This window comes from Thermobia domestica, chromosome 7 (assembly GCF_964235325.1).
Source record: "Thermobia domestica chromosome 7, izTheDome1.hap1.1, whole genome shotgun sequence".
Classification (NCBI taxonomy): Eukaryota; Metazoa; Arthropoda; class Insecta; order Zygentoma; family Lepismatidae; genus Thermobia; species Thermobia domestica.
This window is the reverse complement of record NC_137460.1, coordinates 54,323,606-54,340,461: the sequence shown is the minus strand read 5'-3', so window position 1 is coordinate 54,340,461 and position 16,856 is coordinate 54,323,606. Positions and strand designations below refer to the sequence as shown.

At 34.7% G+C, this 16,856-nt stretch overlaps 1 protein-coding gene across 1 annotated transcript in view; it reads right to left on the bottom strand.

Annotated features, from left to right (window-relative positions):
* Window positions 1-16,856, bottom strand: part of Sardh (Sarcosine dehydrogenase) — a 110,908-nt gene that overhangs the window by 16,390 nt on the left and 77,662 nt on the right. Inside the window, exons 11-13 of the mRNA XM_081764679.1 lie at window positions 15,161-15,355; window positions 11,035-11,283; window positions 3,837-3,985 (exon numbers count right to left, since the gene is read on the bottom strand). Of these exons, the coding sequence (XP_081620805.1) occupies window positions 3,837-3,985; window positions 11,035-11,283; window positions 15,161-15,355 (593 nt within the window). The remainder of the gene's footprint in view (window positions 1-3,836; window positions 3,986-11,034; window positions 11,284-15,160; window positions 15,356-16,856) is intronic.

Below are 16,856 nucleotides of genomic sequence, written 5' to 3'. Positions count from 1 at the left end.
ATATATATATATATATATATAATTTCCAGCCTAATATCGTTCTCAAAACAAATCAAATACGGGAGAAGTTGACGGGTATAATCAGAACGTGAGATTTTACAGACTTTCAATCAGGGGAAAGAAATCAGTATCACCATTTGATTTCGGAATGTATTGATTAGAGGGGAAAAGTTTGGATGAAAACATGATAATTTGATGTTTAGAACACCAAGTACCCAGGTATCTCAAAATATGGATAGTTAAACAAGCAACAGGAAGATCATCAACAAGTGGAAACGTGGGTATCAGATATGATTGCACAGACTCCTATGTTTACCTTACGATATGTCTACCATTCAAAAAGTGTTCTACAAAACGTCGAAAATGTACTGTTGGAGTGCATGTTTAGTTATTATATTATATCACACAAAAATAAATAAATAAATAAAAAGTGCAAAAATAAAAACTAGTTAAACTCATACCTCATTATATAATGATTTCTGTTTCAAGTCTGGACTGGAAGCTTTCGAAATGTGAGTGTGGAGGAGAATGGAAAGAATTAGCTGGGTCCAGCGGAAAACGAATGAGAGGGTGTTAGAAATGGTGGGAGGGGAAAGAACAATTATAGATGTTACTAAGAAGAGGAAGAGAAACTGCTTGGGACACTGGGTAAGAAGGAACTGTATCATGAGAGACGTGCTAGAGGATATGGGACAAGAAAGAGAGGGAGAGAGCGGAGGAAACTACAATTGATGAACGAAATCAAAGCAGAAAAAACGTACGTGAAGACGAAGAGGGTAGCAGAAGACTGAAGCATAGAAGCTTCTCAGTTCCAGTAAATGACCTGTCAACAATGGTGGAATACCTATCATGAAGATGATTTTCAAGTCTGTAAACAGTACAATAGTTTTTAATATTGTGTTAAAAACAGTTGAATAGATGAAAGCAACTCAAAGAAGTTTTATGTTTGCATTTCCTTGCAAACTGAGTCTAATTTTAGCTAATGTAATTTGTGGATTTTACAATTTATGGCTGTGCATTTTTCTGACGTCCTATATATGAGATACTTCATTACGTCATAATCTCTGACTGTATTACGTTATTATTAAAAATTATAATTATACTTAAAACCTTGAACAACATATATAAAAAATTTTATTTTTATTTTTTTTATTTCTAACACCTTTTAGGAATATCGGTTAATATATCCTAATTTAAAATCCAATCTGAAATTACACGTATTTGTGCATTTGTGCTACAGGACTTAACACAGTGGAGATATTTTAAAGTGAGATAATAGGTAAAACGTTGGAAACCTGCGTTTCGTAAATAATTAGTTAAATTTCATATGTTTTCGGTAGGGTTAGGATTTAGATTTTTGAGCTTTCGACATCTATGGCTACGTTAGCCCGTCACATATGAGGGATAACGTTCCTCGGCAATCACACTGCATGGGGAATTGGAGAGGAAGGAATGATGCTGCCTGGGACTATTATCTAGGTACCATCCCGGCATTTGCCTGGTGACAATGAGGGCAACTCACTCAGGATAGTTGATCTGAAAAAGCTTTTTCACTTTTTCGACCGAGTGTCCCCACCGAGAAATCTGTTTTTGGTAGTCTTTCTAGAACAGTGGCTCTTAACCTGGGATGGTGTGAAAAAACCAGCAAAACAAGCGCGAGTTACTCAGTGGTGCCCACCCCCCCTTATGTCCATGACGCACCCCCCCCAATTGTCTATCCGTAGGTGTTCTTCCATGAAAAAATCTTCTTTTCGATTAATTTTACCCCCCCCATCAAACATATTTATATAGATTTTTAACCCCCCCCTAATATTTCAATGACGCAGTTTGCGTCATAGCCCCCCCTTGTGGGCACCCCTGAGTTACTAAGAGAAATAAAATGCGGAAGTATGAATGAAGCACCCCTTGCAATGATAATTCACAAACGCTACATGTTAGACACTTTGGGCCTTATGCAGAGTTGTTCTGGCGCGTGATTAGCTCCATACTAAAGAGTTCGACTAACATATGTTTCCTGCAGTAGTCAGTCCTTTAGTATGACGCTAATCATATGTCAAAACGACTCTGCATAAGGCCCTTTGTCTTTCCTATTCTTATTCAAGATTTGTACGTTATAGAACACTAAATGAAAATTAAATTAGCTTAAAATTCTACTTCAGTATACAAAATACGAACTCAAAATTTATCAAGAGCATGAGTATATAAAAATATTATTATTGATGATTGTAGAATTTATTGCTGCATCTGAAATCGAAGAGTCAGACAAAAAGGTAGAAGGCGTTCAGTAGTTTTGAAATTCATTTTAACCGTTAATTTTTCTGACATTAAATTTTAGCTTAATCAATTACATTTCCATATGCGTAATTTTTAATTTTAATCCGTTAAAATTTTTGTTACATTTTTAATAACTATGCAAACAAAACTATGATTGCAGTTTTCTGTAGCTTAGGGAGTCTGTAATAGGAAATAATTTACTTTTGCTTTTAAAATTATTCAGATTATTTTCCTACTATTATTAGAATAATTTCTTTGTTCGAATATTTAAGTAACAGTAGGACTAAGTTATTCGGAGATCCGAATCGAGGATTTTCTGAGTTCTAAATGTACTACAGTATCATGTAATAATTAGATCTGTTACCGGTACATGTGTGTATTATATCTATGTGATTACATTCATTCTATCAAACATGTATATACAGTGGTCAAAGAAGGGGTATGCGGTGGTATGCCATACCACCTCTGGTTTTTCAGTGATCAAGACATACCGTCACTGGAGAGTAGATGCTAAATATCTTTAATAGGGTTAAATTCCAAAGTTGGGCGTCCGTTTCCAGCAAAATTTTTATAATTTACAGGAAAGATATGGATAATTTGATCGTTTATGTGCGTGACAATACATGAGTCTCGAAAAATCTGTTTATTTGTTATATATAAGAGGTTATAAACATGGGACTGTACGGCGAGCGGAGGGAACTACTTGGCGCAAGGTTACCGAACAGTTGCATTGTGGGAAAAAAACGAGCATTCATGTTATCAACATGGCGAATGTACAAGGGCAATGAACTAACAGTTTTAACGTTTGTGAAGCAATACGTTGATAACGAACAAAATCTTTTAAAAGTTTGTGAAGAGCACGGATTAATGAACTCAGTAACACATTGCAGAAAGTGTGTAAAGGAGATAACAGCGAAAAAACGTGGTGAAAGCGGACGCCCAACTTCGGAATAAATGCCCTTTAATAAATCCATTTTTATACATAGTAATTGACGAATAGCTTTGCACGTAAAAAGATTTTATTTCTTATGCAGAAATAATTTCTAAGTTGACAACACCGACATTTTTGTTTTCTCTTTCCTATCTTTTGTTTTTAAAATGAGATGTCTTCAAAGAAGTTCATCTAGTTTATATTTTGATGTGCCATATTGCATTTTTTCTTATGTATGTGTGTGTCTTCTTGCCTTAATGCACATAAATGTCATGTCTTGAGCATGGACAAATTTAGTATTGTGTAAACAGAAATACAATCTTTTAGGCAACATACCCTCATTGTATTTCAACATTTAGATAGCCGGTATGTCGAATCAAAATCGTAATAAAACATACCACCTGTTTTTTTCACTTCGAATACTGTGTATATATTACATCTATCAAATATGTATGTATTGCATCTATGTAATTATTATACGTCCATTGCATTTCATGTAATTAATATTCCAAATATATATGCATAATTCTCACCTTGAAATTTTAAAACTCATATTTCAAGTTTATTCATGCCTATGTTTGTCACAAAATGAAGATTGCATTTTCAACTAATATAATTAGAACAACCATACCTTTTCGGGCCTTGGATAGATATCAATCCCATATCTTCTGATTTGTCTGTTAGTTGAACATTGAATCCTTTATCTTGGATAACAGAAGTAATATGTGCCCAACATTGATATGCTGAACCTCCGCCTACCGCAATATAAAAGCCAGATCCCTGTAAGATTTAGAAATTGTCATATCTAAATCAAGATGGTTGTGAGAAGTATAATTTTATACATAAGGAAGCATCTAATTCATTTAAGAAGCTATTTTCATATTATCTTGAGCAAATTAACTTCAGAGCTATGTTGGCGGTAGTTCACTATCAGAAGGGCCATTCTTACCAAATTGGTCTAAATGGAGTAGCCAGACAAAGAGTGTTCTTTGGGAAGGCAGCAGTTTCTCAGAAGCCAAGTTGGCGGAAATCATAGTGATTGATACGGCATGTTGGAGTTAGTCCTAGGTGTGGTCAGAGTAATTTTAACGGCTGGGACATTGCAGGGTGAAAGGCAACGGGAAATCACCATTCTATTTTTGTCTAGTTTGCTAACAACAGAAAGAAAACACACATACAATGGTCTTTCGCAGGTAAAAAATATAGTTCAGGAGGTAAAATATCCCCCCATTCGGATCTCTGGGAGAGGGATATCTTGGGAAAGACTATTGGACGAGAAAATAACATCGTGGAGAAGATAGAGAAAGAAAGACAATCAAGAGCAAAAGGTTTAGAATAGGGACATGGGGACAAGTTAGAAAATTTCAAAGAAGAAATTAATGATCTAGATTTGGTAGGAGTATAAAGTTATATGGGAAAGTAATGGAGTATTGAACAGCGAAGGACATAGAAAAATTTACTCAGATAATGAAAGGGGTGAGCATAATGGTGTAGGGATAACTCTTGTTAAGCGCTTAAAAGAGAAAGTATGAAAGTAGAATTTGTTGATGATAGTTATTATGCTAAGACAAAGGAAAACAAGAAGAATTTAGTGGTGATACAAACATACACACTGACCACTACGCATACAACTGAAGACGTAAAGGAAAATTATGAGAAAATAGAAGAAATTATAGACAGAAACAAGAGGGGTGCATGTGTAACTATAATGGGAGATTTTAATGCAGTTATGGGAGAAAAACAGAAAGTTAGTGTCGTGGGCAAATATTGTTTAAGCGAAAGAAATGAAAGAGGAGAGGGACTGGTCAATTTCTGTAGACATAATTTACTAGTAACTCGAACACTTGATTCAATCAATACAAGAGAAGAAGATATACATGAAAATCCTCAATAGACGGCCGAAGATATGAGATAGATTATGTTATGATTCAGGACATGTATCGAAATAGTTTGAAGAATGCGAAGACTTCCTGAGGCCGACATCTTCTCTTATCATAACTTTGTGCTGCCCGAAGTGGATATTCAACTGAAAAACATGGACAGAAGAAAAGTAGGCAACAAGATGTTGGATACTAAAAAGGTAAAAAACGAGGAAGTAAGAAATATTTTCGTTGAAAAGTTCGAAGAAAAATACTCAAATAAGGGAAGGATAGATGCAAATACCCGTAGTAACAGACGGTGGGAGCATATTAAACGTTGCATATAGCAGGTTGTAGAAGAAGTAGTAGGCTGCCGTGAACACAAAACTGCTAAGAAACCATGGGTTACAGAACAGATGTTGCAGAAAATGAGGGAAAGGAAAACATGGAAACAGGTTGATATAGAAGAGAGCATGAAGATGTACAGGAAGTTAAACAACGAGTTGCGAAGGAAAACAGACAGGGCAAGGAAAGAGTTTTACAAAAGAAAATGCGAGGACATAGAAGAATTAGAGTTGGAAAATATGAGAAATGTACAAGGAGGTAAAATCTATGGAACTTCAGAGGAAACAAAGGAGTGATACGATGATAGTAGAAAAGAAGAATGGGAAGGTAGCAGCGAGAGAAGTGAAGTCTTAGGAAGATGAAAATAACATATTGAGAATTCATAGGAAAGTAGGGGTAGACCATGTGGCTAGATGTTGAAATAGAAAATGAAGTACGTGAGGATGATAAAGGATTTAGTATTTTTCGAAATAAATTTGAAAAAGCTATATCCGATATTAGAAATGCAAAGGCAACCGGGATAGATAATATACCAATCGAATTCATTAAGAATATGCGGGACAAGGGCAGCAAAGAATTGTTCCAACTTTGCAATGAAATATATGAGACAGGAGAGTGACCAAAAGACTTCTGAAGACGATCATGATACCGATGGCTAAGAAATCGAATCCAGAGAGATAGGAGGATTATAGAACTATTAGTCTCATATCGCATACAACAAAAATGTTGCTTCGAATACTAGACATAAAGATAAATGGGAGAACACATGAAGAAGTTGAGGAGGAACAGTTCAGGAGAGGTAAGGGCACAAGAGATGCAACTGGATTATTAAGGACGATCGGTGAAAGGATTGTGGAAAAACGGAAAGAGCTGCATGTTGTATTTATTGATTGCGGCTTTTGACCAACCATAAACTTATGTATGAACCAATAGGTACGTGTAAGAATAGGGGAGGAAATGACAGAGAAGGGTGTAATTAGTAGGCGAGTTCGACAAGGATGCTGTCTCTCATGAACATTATTTAATATCTATTAGAAGAGAGTGAGAAAGAGCCTACATAACGAAGACGGCATTTCGGTAGGAAATAAAATTATATGGTTTGCATATAATATAGACTAGCTGAAAATCGTGGAGAATGGAAATTCTCAGTTGCGACAAGGAACTTGTCAATAATGGTAAAATATCTATTATTATAATTATTATTATTATAAACAATCTCGACATCTTTCTACTGAGTCCATGACCTATGACGGACAGGGCCTGACTAAGAATGATGGAATTGCGAAAGCTTTTGCTCAACACTTCCAGTCCATTTACAATCAATCCTCCTCCTTAACTAAAAAAATGTATTAACTCACATAACAAAAAAATATTTACATGAAGAATGCCATAACTTATTCCATATCATAGAGATTAGTATAAAGAACATTGAAAATGCAATACAGAAACTGAAAACGAATAAAGCAACTGGGCCTGATAATATACCACTCTATATTGTGAAGGGTTGTAGTAATATTTTGAAACATCCGCTATATACCTTATTTAACCTCTCAATAAGGGCAAATGTTTTCCCGGATATATGGAAAGAATCAATAATATGCCTAACCCCAAAAACCGGAAATAATAATATAGAAAACTATCGTCCAATAGCTATATTGCCAACAATTGCAAAGGTATTTGAAAGTGTCATTTATGATCAGGTGATGCATCATGTTAAACCTGCTATTTCAATGGATCAACATGGCTTCCCACAGAAAAGATCCACGGTGACTAACTTAACTATAATTTCAGATTTCATAACTTGCTCCTTGGATAATAATGGACAAGTAGTCGTCATATATACGGATTTTAATAAAACATTTGATACTGTAGATCATAATATATTAACTCAAAAACTTGTCACGTTCAATTTTAGTTCCCCAATGATATTTTTTTAAAATCTTACTTACGTGAACGTAGACAATCCGTTTTGTATAAAGAATATAAAACCACAAGCTTTCGCATAAATTCTGGAGTCCCTCAGGGGTCTAATCTTGGGCCTCTTTTGTTTTTATTATTTGTTAATGATCTGCTCCGTTATATTCAAAAATCTCATAAAATGCTCTTTGCAGATTATTTCAAAATATTTGTAGATGTGATGTATAGATGACTGTCTACTCTTGCAACATAAAATGATGTACTGGCAATAGACTTACAGTAAATATTAATAAGTTTAAAACCATGACATACAGTAGACGTAAGAAAACGTATGACTTTACTTACACAATCAATGGAATAAGTTTTGAAAAATTAGATACAATTGAAGACTTAAGTGTGATATTTGACAAAAAAGAAAATGACCTTTTCGTATCATGTGGCAAATATTACTAAGGATGCATATTGAAATCTTGGCTTTCTTATCAGAACAACCCAACTATTTACGAATGTTAACTCTTTGAAAACGCTTTACTTTTCTTACGTAAGTGAAAACACGCAGTTAAAAAATTAAGCAGATACAAAGCAAATTCATACATTTTCTCACATACCAAAGGACAGGATTTTATCCAAAATATGAACTATATGATAATTTACTTGACAAATTTACACTTCAGACACTTGAACAACGACGGGCGTTGAACGATCTCATTTTCTTACATAGACTTTTGCACAACAAAATAAACTGTACAGACATAATTTCAAAATAAAACCAGTAAGGATTATAAAGATGTAGATATATTTAATAGTTCTGAAAAGTTGTTCAAAAGAGTAATACTGCGAATTTTGTAAACAAAAAAAAAAAAAAAAAAAATCAAGGAAACTGTATTGTTTCAATTCAAGTCTTAATATCGTTGTAATTTAAAATTATATATTATATGTAGACACTGTAATTGGGCAGTAATGCCTGTTGTGTCGATAAATAATAATAATAATAATAATAATAATAATAATTATTATTATTATTATTATTATTATTATTATTATTATTGGCACGAAGCAGTTTGTGCCAAATATAGAAGTAAGAGGGGAGAAAATAGAACAGATAACTAGTTTTCGATACCTGGGTAGTATTATTAGAGATGTTATGAAGTGCGAACGAAGCAAGGATAGGACTGGTGAAAGAAGCTTTTAAGAGGAGGAAAACTTTTTGTGGGATGTTGAATAAAATGTTGGGAAAAAAGACTCATAAAATGCTTCGTGTGGAATATTGTACTGTATAGGGCAGAAATCTGGACATTACGCTAAAATAATGAGAAACGACTAGCTTTCGAAATGTGGGTGTGAAGATCATAATCGTATCATAGGTATTCTGCCTTCATTGGCAGGTCACTTGCCGCAGCTGAGAAGCTTCCATGCTCCACTATCCTCCGCTAACTTCTTCGTCTTCGCGTATGATCTTTCTATTTTTATATCATCCATTAATTGTAGTCTCCTTCGTCCCCTCCCTCTCTTTCCCGCCACCATACCCTCTAGAACGTCCCTCATGATACAATCTCTTCTTAGGCAATGTCCCAACCAGTTTCTCTTCCTCTTCCTGATAATATCTAAAAGTGTTCTTTTCTCACCCACCATTTCTAACACTCTCATTCGTTTTCCGCTCGACCCAACTAATTCTTTCAATTCTTCTCCACACCCACATTTCGAAGGCTTCCAGTCGATTTTCGTCACCTTTACGTAATGACTACGTTTCTGCCCCATACAGTACAACACCCCATACAGTACAACACTCCACACGAAGCAGTTTATGAGTTTTTTCTCAACTCTTTATTCAAGGTCCCACAAAACAGTCTTTTCTTCCTCCTAAAAGCTTCTTTCGCCATTCCTATCCTTGCTTTTATTTCACGTTCGCACTTCATGTTATTACTAAGAATACTACCGAGAGAGTGTGAAGAAGAATAGAGAGAATTAGGTGGCCCTAGGTCGAGTGGAAAACGAATGAGAGGGAGTTAGAAGTGGTGGAGGAGAAAAGAACACTTTTAGATATTATTGAGGACAGGAAGAGAAACTGGTAGGACATTGGCTAAGAAGTAACTGTATCATGAGGGACGTGCTAGAGGAAATGGTGGCAGGAAAGAAGAGAGGGCAAATGAGACTATAATTGGTGGACGATATCAAAACAAAGAAATTGTACGTGAAGACGAACAGACTAGCTGAAAAACGCACGGAAAATTTTCAGTTGAGGCAAGGGACTTGTCAGTAATGGCAGAATATCTATTATTATTATTATTATTATTGACGGCAACAGTAGATGAAGAAGAGGAAAATGAGGAAGAAAAACTTCCACAGGTTTAACAGAAGTCTATATTCTCTCACATTTTGCTGTTTTTTAAAGAAAAAAAAACAGTGTATATGCAAATATTCTAAATTCGAAATACTCCTGGATTGGATCATTCAGGCTGTAACGCACTTAACCTGTATTTAATCTATTTAATAATCTATTGGATTGTCGGAAAAGACATGACTTTTCTTCTGTTTTTCAAAGATCATTTGTTTGTATAAAGATCAAAGATCAATCGATTATATATTGTCAGTCTCATAACCTTTTGCCATCTTTCAATCAATTTTATTAACTTCATTCATAGAAAGATCTGCTCTTCTTGGTGAAAAACTTAACAAAAAGTGCTGACTTACACCATCACCTGAATTGGACATATATCACGCAAATATTTTTGAAAAGACCAAGTAGAAGTATGATGGCACAAGGTAGGCTAGTATGGTGGATGTTGCAACACATCCCACCCAAGCTTCAATAATTTTTGACTTGAATCGAATTTGGACAGTTTCGCGTTGCCGTGATGGAACACAGTTGCTTACTATCAACGAACTCTAGACGTTTCTGGATGATAGATTCATACAAACTGCAATTGTTAACAGTACAATGCGATTTGATTAATTGATTCCTTGGTAGGAGCTCGAGAAACACGACACCTTATAACAGTCCCACCACACTGAGAGCATAAACTTCCTTTGATGAATATCAACTTTCGATGTCCTTTCTGGCGAATCGTCACGTCGGAAGCAAGACCCTTTGCACACCATCTTGTGAACAATCCATTTGGATCAGTCACTTCAAAAAGGATCATGTTCCTCACGTTTAACAAAAATATCGTAGGTGCTTATATGTGCTGTTAAATGAACTTCTTTGAGTTCATGAGAAATCCGAACATTGTGTTTGCTTACATATCCCAGCTTCTTCAGGTGTTTGTAAATGCTTGAATGATTGATATTCAATGTTTCTACAATCTCTTGTATCACATAACGCGAGTTGGACTCGATCAATCCCTTTATTTTGTCGTTATCGAGTTGGGTGAACCTCTCTGACTGAAGAGTGCCGTTAAGATGAGAATTACCAGTGTAAAAGTTTGTGAACCATCAATGGCACTAACGTTTTTATAGAGCATTTGTCACCGACTTAATGCGACTGTTGACGAGTTTGTTGCATGTTCTTTAACTCACAGAAGAAATCAGTAAAACACGACGAATATATTCAGCTTGGTCAGGCTGTTGACAAATTACGTAGCAATAACGTAGATGCAAATGACCAGTATTGATACTTCAAATGAACTACCGTTATCTGTTGGGGGGGGGGGGAATACGTTATGACCTTTCCGACAAGCAAATATGTGGTATAATATTGTTCTTTCTTACCTGGAAACTTGGATTTGCAGGACCACCTGAGCCAGGTTCAAGCACACTAACTGTGATATCTCCTTCTACTCCACCATTTTTATTTAATATACAAGTGTAGATGGTACTTCCTGGATTTTTGTTTGTGTTGGCAGAGAACAAGCAGTCAGCAGCAGCTTGAGCATCTGGGCCAGTCAAATAGAATTTTCCGAAATAAGACATGTCAAATACTGCAACTTGATTTCGGCACGCAAGACATTCTTCACCAATCTAATTGAACATAATAAAGAAATCATTGAACATTATAAGAATATAATGACTCCCTTTTTATCATATTCTTTTGCTAGCGACCCCCATAAGTAATTTCTGGTTTTTAACAAGTTTTTTTTTGTTATTGTTGCTTATGGCTTACAGTTGTGTAAAAACAACAACGGATTAAAAAAAAACGAAACCAATCTTTTTCCAATTGTTTTTTAGATAATACTTTATTTGTTTATCATTGACAATAAGTATGGAAATAAAAATTTATTTATCAAAATAACCTTTAAAATAATTTTTGGATAAAGATCCTAATTGCATTTATCTTCTTCATCTCCCTTTTGAGAAGTCCCACTCTAGGCTTTATATACCATCTCACATCCCAAGTATATGAGGTATAAACCACCTTATATCCAAGTAAGTAAGGTTTTAACCTCAATATTTTTTTAGGTTTAACCAAGGAAACCTTTTAACCTCTGGCAAGCACTTCTGGTTGACATAAGCTTAAGCAACAATAATCTGGGCTTTATGTACCATGTTGTATGTCAAGCATGTGAGGTTTTAACCTCATCAATATATTTTTAGGTTTAACCAAAAAAGAAATCTGTTAACACCAAAAACACTTTTAACCTCAAAAAATGTTTTATCTTTTTTTTTAAAAAAATCCTAACATCACCACATATTCTACACAGCAAAAAATGAGGTATTGAAACAATACAAAATGACTACCACTTTGGCATGTTACTTGTGTGTCAATTCAACACCAGCCACATCGCCTTCAGAGCATATCAGAAATACCTCGTTACTGACAGTGAATATTTGCATCCTTTTTTATTGTTTGCTATGGGCAAAGCTTTGCAAAATATATTTCTCATTTGTGGCAAGTAACTAATAACATTCTATAGTTTCTGTAATTGGTCACAATAATATTATTGTAAACCTGTGAATCATCTGACAAGAGTTACACCGATAGCGGTGCTTCCATCTATTTTCTTTACCTGTTATTCTTGTGTCTTAGGACTTATAACAGAAGATGGCAGGACTGTTGCCTAAGTAAGTCTTGTCAGTCGATCCACAGGTTTACAACAATATTATTGTGACCGATTACAAAAAACATAGAACATTATTTGTTACTTGGCATAAGTGCCAAATATATTTCGCAAAGCTTTGCTTATATTAAACGATAAATACCAATGCAAATTCTCTCAGGTAGTAACGAACTATTGCTGATATGCTCGGAAGGCGACGTGCTTGATGCTTTAAATCATTTAGCCCTCACCTTTTTATCATCCATCCCGTTTTGCCTTCATGCCCTTCCCGAAGAAAGAGTGTACCCCTTGAACGGTCCAACTTGTTTAAGAAAAAAATAATGCTTGGTGCTGAATTAACACACAAGTAACACGCTAAAGTGGTAGTCATTTTGTGTTATTTCAACGCGTCATTTTTTACAGTGTATATATGGGAATATAGTATGTAGATAACCGTCGTTTAAAATCACAGTTATCCGTATAGATTTAGCAGATTGACTCCATTAATGAATTCGTGGAGACTATACTGTACAACGTATCTGAATCAAATTTTAAACTTAAAGATTTTTATAAGATTCTTCATGAGGAGGGAGTCGAATTTTCTTCATACCTCTAAAAGTAGAGGTAGCTTGCTAGAGGGTGAAAATAAAATTTAAAAAATGTTATTTTCTCGAAAAAGCCACTAACGATTTTGTATATTTTTAATATATTAATATTCACTTAGAATTCTCTACTCTAAAATTATACATATTTTTTCTCGGAAAAATCCAGAAATGATATTTTACTCTTGGGATGAGTTCTTTCTGACGATTTTATCAAATAAAAAAAAAGAAAAGAAAAAAAGAAAAAACTTCATGAAGTTTTGTTCATATTTGAGAAATAAATTAACGTTGTCTTCGTCACACATTCAATCTGATAAACAGCATATTCTGAACAGGTAATTATAAAAGAAAAACTTCTTCTAATAATTTTCCAGGAGGTAATGTACCTAAAATGGAAGCCACATTTCCTCGCTGAACTGCTATACTGATACGTTGTATCAGAAAAGTAGTAGCCCGCTTGTCACCAGTAAGGTGTGCTATACGGTGGCCTACTTCTTTGATGAAATTGAGCCCTTCGAGGCCCCAAATACCGCTCGATTCAATGGCTACGGGCACGAACATGTTCATGCACGGGCATGAACAAAGGAAGAAATAAATTATTTATTAATAATCCTAAAATATGCCATGGTCCATTAATAATGGAAACATCAACAAGGGGTAGTTATTTCTTATGGGTGAATTTTCTTCGGACAATAGTTTTCAGAAACGTGTACTATAATTTTGTTCATATTTCATAATAACGGAAACATGTATTATAATTTTGTTCGTATTTCATAAAATAATAAATATTTCCGTAATACTTACAAAATGACGTAATTCAATTCAACATAAAAGAATATGGAGGAGAAAGTTTAATGCTGTTCATAGGATCATGCTAGTGAACCTAACAAGATTGTAATGTTAGTACTGCGAAAAACAATTTAAAACGTCATTGTCGTTCAAAAGTTATTGTGTGGAGAAACGGACGAAAATACCATCAGGTCCGTACTAATAAATGATGAACCACACTGAACTTTCTCGGTTATATATTTTTTATGTTGAATTGAATTACACCCATTTTGCAGATATTACGGAAATATGTATTATTATTATTTTTTTTAATACAAACAAAATTACAATTCGGAAATTATTGTCCAAAGAAATCTCACCCAAAGAAAAAACTAATCTACCTAGAATGTTTTCATGTTTCAGGATTGTTCCAGCACAAATGGCTATCATAAAAAAAAAGACCTTTAAGTATGTTTCCGGCCAACTTAACATCAAATTGGCTTGGATATTTTATTATAATATTTACGGCGTTAGTTGTAAAAGGACAGGTCATTATTTGCAAGTTCCCGGCACAAACTATTGTCATAGAGAAATCTTTGAAATGTTTGTTTTTGGAAATATCTCGACCAACTTTACGTCAAGTTGGCCCGGATATTTTGTTTTATCATAACGTCATTAATTTTAACAATAAAAAGAGTTCATATTCAGACACCTTTTAACACGAATATAACACAAATGATTACCGTAAAGAGATTCGAAAGTGTTTCGTTTGGAAATGTCCTGGTCAACTTTTTTTTAAATACAGTAGCAAGGTTATTTTCATTGTAGGTACACTGAAGTTAAAGCACCTTCCAACAATAACGATATACATTATAAAATGTATGTCATCTCAGTGTCCCGACCAACTTGGCAGACGCTCTGAAAAAGGCTATATTGATGACGTCACATTATCTCCTAAAACCGTAACTAGATTCTTTGGGACCTTTTGAGCAATACCTAGCAAATAGTATTACATATTCCAGCAAGTTTCTTTCCCCACAAGTACACCTATTTTCCTTGAATTAATGTAGGGACCATGAAACGTGTTAATCTGCTGAAATCCCGATTTTTCCTTGCTTCACGATCACCACACTTTCTTCTCTGCTATCATCGTTCGAAACTAAGAAATACAGAAATACAGCTTACAGTTATATACTGTATACAGGGTGGTTCAAAAGTAGGTATACCCCCTTACATTGATCAACTATAACATTATATTTAATTTATTTATTTGCTTCGGCTCTTCTCAGCTTAACATGTAAGTAAAAACACATTAAGAACAAATAATAAAGAAACTAAATCTACCTGATGGATAACAATAAGAAATGATAAAATGCACTAAGCTGATCAGTACGGTACTGTACGGTACTGTATACCTACTTCTGGGTCACCCTGTATATATATAAAGTTAAAAGCCGTTGAAAGTATCAAAGCATTAAATGTAGTACTTACTTTCTTATGATTAACAGGAAAGTCAAAGCAATAGTCTTTGTGAAGTTCTTGTTTGTATCTTCCGTCCCTTACTGGCGTGTTGTATGCTCCGTACCAATCATATTCCTCAATAGGTGCAGGTCCTTCAGTTGTAAACCATCCTGGTCGTTCCCAGCCGAGACGTTCTTGATAAACGCAACCTGCAGCTTGCAATATCTACGGATGATAATAATTACTCAAAATTACGATATTCGTTTGTATAGTTCTGGCTCGTTTAAACCCATCTTATGATATTGAGCCTATTTGTGGGTCTACAGCTTAACGAGGAGGAATTTGCAAACGTGCAACAATTAAAAGTTTCTTGGGGATGATACGTTGAATTTCCATATGTAACAACTATTAAACTTTTAATCACGTACCATACTTCCACTGTAATTGAACCTGGATCTCCGATTACAAGGGAGAAAATTCAAACCATTCGGTCCTACAATATAGGGTGTGTAAGGTATTTAAGAACATATTGGTGACAGTGAGAAAGGTAACCAAATCTAATGAATGAATAATGAACAGTGCCGATACAAAATTTAACACACTGATGCAGTAATGATTAAAGTACAGGTTTGTTCAATGTAACTACCATCAACCGCAATAACAGCTTGAATGCCAGATCGGAAGTGACCACATGCACATCCAGAAATTTATGTTGATGTTGAACATTGTTTGGGTAATTGTAGTTTCTATAGAATCATTTGTATTACAGGAACGACTATTCGTGTCCTGTTTAACAACGCCTTACTCGTAATAGTCTAGAGCAGGAATTCTCAACCTGGGGTCGCGAAGATAAGCAGAAGAGATAAATATAATTAGAATCTAATACCGGAAATTCTATTTTTAAATATTACTTTGAATTTTGTTTTGATAGATATAGTTTTATTTTTATAATACTGTTAAGAACAACAAGAAATAGGTTTACTAAACATTTTCAACAGGTACGGAGTTGTTCAAAAATCAAACCAGAAATTATAAGGGGGTCGCTGGCAAGAGAATGTGATAAAATGAGGGTCGTGATTAAGTTGAGAACTACTGGTCTAGAGTAGTGATTGTAAATTGCGGCCCGCGAGAAGCTATTCTAAATTTGCTATTCTGAAGTTAGCACCATTTTGAGTACCCGTGGAAAGTCACAGTCTCACAAGTAAAGGTCACGTTTGGATGAATCGAGTTGTTGCTGCCCGAGACATATGTGATAGAGCAGTACTAAGTGTGCTCAATATATCAGGTGCAAGTGCAAAGCTCAAAGGGTTTAGAAGATACAGCACTAGAACATCACATAGAGATACACGTTATAGTCGTAATACATAGTCCAAAACATAAGAGAGAAGTCTTATATTTATTATTTCCTCTAAACTAGGTTATATTCGTGTTTTCAGCATATTTAAGTGATGAAACACAAGTTAAAGTTGTTTGTTTTGTAAATACGAAGTAGTTTTGTTATTGCATAGAAAAGATACCAATTACTACAATCAATACGCAGTTCATAAGAGTGCATGCCTCGCACAAATACTTTGCTCACAGTGAGCACACCTGACAAACGCAATCAAGTCACACTTGAAACATTTGTCGTTCACAATTCCTTCAAAGGAGTAATTGTAAGGAACGATCCAACTTTCAGACTCCTCATTCAAGCATACAGTCTTATAGAAAATGAATCGAACTATGT